The sequence below is a fragment of the Cephus cinctus genome, unplaced genomic scaffold, assembly GCF_000341935.2.
Source record: "Cephus cinctus unplaced genomic scaffold, Ccin1 Ccin1_scaffold0064, whole genome shotgun sequence".
Classification (NCBI taxonomy): domain Eukaryota; kingdom Metazoa; phylum Arthropoda; class Insecta; order Hymenoptera; family Cephidae; genus Cephus; species Cephus cinctus.
The window spans coordinates 11939-15964 of NW_014332807.1; the positions used below are offsets into that span (position 1 = coordinate 11939).

At 35.2% G+C, this 4026-nt stretch overlaps 1 protein-coding gene across 2 annotated transcripts in view; it reads left to right on the plus strand.

Moving 5' to 3' along the window:
- Positions 1–3785, plus strand: part of LOC107268673 (facilitated trehalose transporter Tret1) — a 7589-nt gene extending 3804 nt beyond the window's left edge. The window contains exons 1-3 of one of the 2 annotated variants that reach the window (XM_015741695.2): positions 1147–1195; positions 1251–1525; positions 1602–3785. In XM_015741695.2, the coding sequence (XP_015597181.1) occupies position 1195; positions 1251–1525; positions 1602–2492 (1167 nt within the window). In that variant the 5' untranslated portion in view covers positions 1147–1194 and the 3' untranslated portion in view covers positions 2493–3785. Of the gene's footprint in view, positions 1–1079; positions 1526–1601 lie in introns of those variants that run through there. The other variant, XM_015741687.2, reaches the window with a different exon arrangement.
- Positions 3786–4026: the final 241 nt, after the last annotated feature.

The following is a 4026-nucleotide window of genomic DNA, read 5'->3' on the forward strand; positions in this document are numbered from 1 at the left end:
CTTGGTTTTATTAAAAAATATTAATTAGAAGTCGAGATATGATAAAAAAACGATTTTCGGGGGTGAATTTCAGGGGTCGTTTTCACCCCTTTAAAGTGGATGTCAGCACACAAAAAAAATACGTGTCTCTTATTTTGTCGAGTACTACAACATATCAAACAATTATTGAAATCGGTGGGGTCGGGTTGGGGGGGTTTCCTTGTTAGTGTAAAAAAATTACGCCAAGTACAGGAGTGCTGTAAATTCCTCTAACAAAAAATATTTAAATCATATTATTAATGCCAACTACATAAGTCACTATATATCTGCCTATTATATAATCTAGCACTGGCTCATCATTTTAATTGTATTTTCAAATTTTCCTATAATGTCTTCGCTACTCTTTTACATTATTACTGCTTCCCGTATTTAATTATGATTTAATGATCATTTAATAATTATTAAAACTTTAGATGATTCCTTATCGAGTACTACTTGGAAGGGTCCGTTCCAGAAATTTCAAAGTACTTACTTTGAACGTACTAATAGTACTCTAATATTATATGTTTGTTATTAAGCTTTTATCGGGATTATTTTTGACTTATTGTTAATATGCTCTATATAGACATTTGACACTGGTTTTGGGTTTAATGACTGGCATAAGGAACGCAAATTTATATCAAGAAATGCACGAACCCACCAAGTAGTACTTGATAAGGAATCACCCAGCTATGCCCTGTAAGCCGGCTGCCTGTACTTGACGCGAGACTTGACCGAGTCTCATGATACACATTTCAAAGATGACTTTTCGATATACATATATCTTGAATCTCGAATCACGAAAATAGTAATTTATACGGAATTGATGCATTATCTTTATGAAACTGGAATCCGTTCATATGTGTATAAGTTCTACAATTACTGAAATGATATTTCCATTTATTACAAAATTCAGAAAGAATGTGATAAAACGATTGGTTTATTTAGAAAATATCGGGGTATTTTTATAACCAATTTAGACAACCAAGACACGAAAATGTTCACCGTTGTTTTTTTCTTTTACTCCTTTCCCTACTGATTGCTTTGATTGTGTTTCACAGCCAGTTTGAGTGCCGTCTCTGTGGGATTAATATATGCCTGGCCGACACCATCACTTCCAAAACTACTTGCAGAAGGTGCTACTTTGCAATTGACTTCCAGTGATGGTGCTTGGGTAGTAAGTGCTCTGAATTTGGGAGGAATTTTTGGTCCTATTATTGCGGCTCTTCTAGTGGATCGAATTGGCCGAAAACTGAGTCTCTCCTTCACAGCTGTACCAATTTTCTTATCCTGGCTCTTCATTTATTTGGGAACAAATTATGCATGGCTCTTTTTTGCAAGATTTATCGGTGGAATTGGAACTGGTGCAATTTTCGCCCTCCTTCCAATGTACATAGGTGAAGTGACACAGGAAAAAGTTCGTGGTGCGCTTGGTGTTCTAATAACAGTGATGGTGACTGCAGGAAACCTTATCACGTACACTGTAGGGCCTTGGGTAACGAGAGAGGTAATATCAATTATATTTTCAAAGTTTTGTTATACAAGCAAAAGACACATTCGCATACTTATTTATTATTTTATAGATCCTGGCTCTTATCTCCGCAGTACCATCCATTATATTCATTCTAACCTTCATTTGGATGCCAGAAAGTCCTTACTATCTAATTATGAAGAAACGAAGTACAGAAGCAGCTAACTCACTCGCTTGGTTACGTGATACGTTGATGGTTAAGGAAGAATTAAGAAGAATAACCGAACAAGTAGAAATAGAACAGAAAAGCAAAGGAAAAATTACTGAAATTGTAACTGTTCCTGGGAATAGGAAAGCTATGATGATTATATTAGGATTATTATCGGCCCAACAATTTTCAGGCACCATACCTCTTCTTTCTTATGCAACTTTAATATTTCAACAAGCAGCGTACAGTTTGCATCCTAATATTTCTGTCATCATTGTGGGGGTAGTCACCTTGATCTTTAGTCTTCTAGCTGTTTTACTTGTCGATAAAGTAGGTAGAAAGCCACTATTGCTATTTTCCTCAGCCGGTACATGTTTTTGTCTCTGTTTACTCGCTATTTTCTTTCATCTTCAATATGCAAATATGAATGTCTCCTCGATATCGTGGCTCCCTCTGGTGACAATTATTTTATTTAATGTACCATACTCCATGGGTATCGGTTCTTTACCTAATGCTGTACTTTCAGAAATATTTCCTACGAACGTTAAAGCTTGGGCTACCATGCTAGCATCTACGTATGGTTCTCTCTTAGGCATGATACTTATTAAATTATTTCAAGTAATCAGTGACGCTAAGGATGTGTTCGCGGCTTTTTATACATTAGCTGCAATAGAAGCTTCATTCATTTTCTTTATATATTTTATAGTACCAGAAACTAAGAATAAATCTCTCAAAGAAATTCAAGAGATTCTTCATTCACATGTCACTAAATCTAATGCTATCATTCATACTTGATTTCTTAGCGCTATTATTATTGTTTTACTTTCTACATAATATCTTGCGGTATATCAAGAAATCATTCCACAGAGTACAAAATAATATCCTAAAGATGGATGACAGTTCTATGGATGTATAAACGTGCCGCATATGTCGCATGGACTTTTTTTACCATGTAGGCATGATTACATAGTATGTTACTTATTGCAATGATCATTATCATTTCGATTGTTATATACTTGATATTCAGTAATTGATGTATCAGAAACATAAGTTAATGAACATTAAGTAAGGCAAACGTCTCAGTGGCCGAACACGCTATATTAACGGACAAAGCGTGTGTGCAAGAGAGATGGAAGTACGGTTTCTTATGGACATTCGGGCACTGAGACGTTCACGTGTACCTTAATAGATAAACAGGGATACGACCGACCATTCTCGAAGTATGCTAGCAGTGAATTTAGAAACGTACCTGTAATGAGAGAGGCCAATATCTTAAGCTAATGACCTGTCAAAGATGCTTATTAAAGAGTTTTCAAGCTTCATAATAAACAAAGCTTCTGTCTCTTCTTTCTTTTAATTGTTGCTTTCATCTTGGAAGTTTGCTCTATATTTTTTGTCTTTAATTTCTTGTTTTAAAAAATCCCACTGTATCTGTCATTGTGCTCATACGAAGACGTCGTAGATTCTCTTCTGGAATTTTTTTGGGTCTTGTAAAGAAAGGAGCCGAGAAACTCCTTGTCCCTTGCTTTATTTTTTGCTTCTCATTTCAGTCAGCATCATCAGCATGACTCAAAATAATGTATTATTTTCACGTATGTTGCGTTTTCAATAAACTACCCTTATTACCCAGATACATATTTAATAAATATTCTGGCTGAAAAGACATTTTACAAATGACATGTTACAAATGACTAACATCACCTGTGTCACGTACAAAGTCATAATCATATTGTATAATGTACATGGAAATCACGTGCAGCTAATATCATATCGTTCAAACGACACTTTAACTCACAAAGTTACAAAAGTCTAAGTTACAAAATACTCTCGAGTGTCGCCTAGCGAAATAAAAAATATACAGGACTAAGAAAAGTAAAGATGAATTAGTATGTTGTTAGTACTTCTCATTATTAAACAATTCTTGATTTGGCAAGTTGGACGACCTGGAGCAATACCACGACTTGTGAATTTTCAACTATTTTACTAAAAATCATATAAAGTCACTGCTACAGTAATCCCATTGCATTCTAAAGTACAGTTATAATATTGTTACGTCCTATGCGTGAGCGACCGTATGCGGGAGCATCAGGGAGCAGTAGAGTATTGCCGAAGGATGCTCTCTCTCGTTCCCTGATTAGAAATATAAATTTCCTTCCGGAACTACTAGATCTTGAAATTTTCAAAAAGTTCAAAAATACACTTTTTCACTCCAACCCCTGCCATTCGGCCATTTTGTATCCGATCGGGATAAAACTTTTACCATTCGAACGGGAAGGAAATTTCCTAAAAAATATATCTTTGGTTTCTTCCGGAACTACTAGATCTTGAA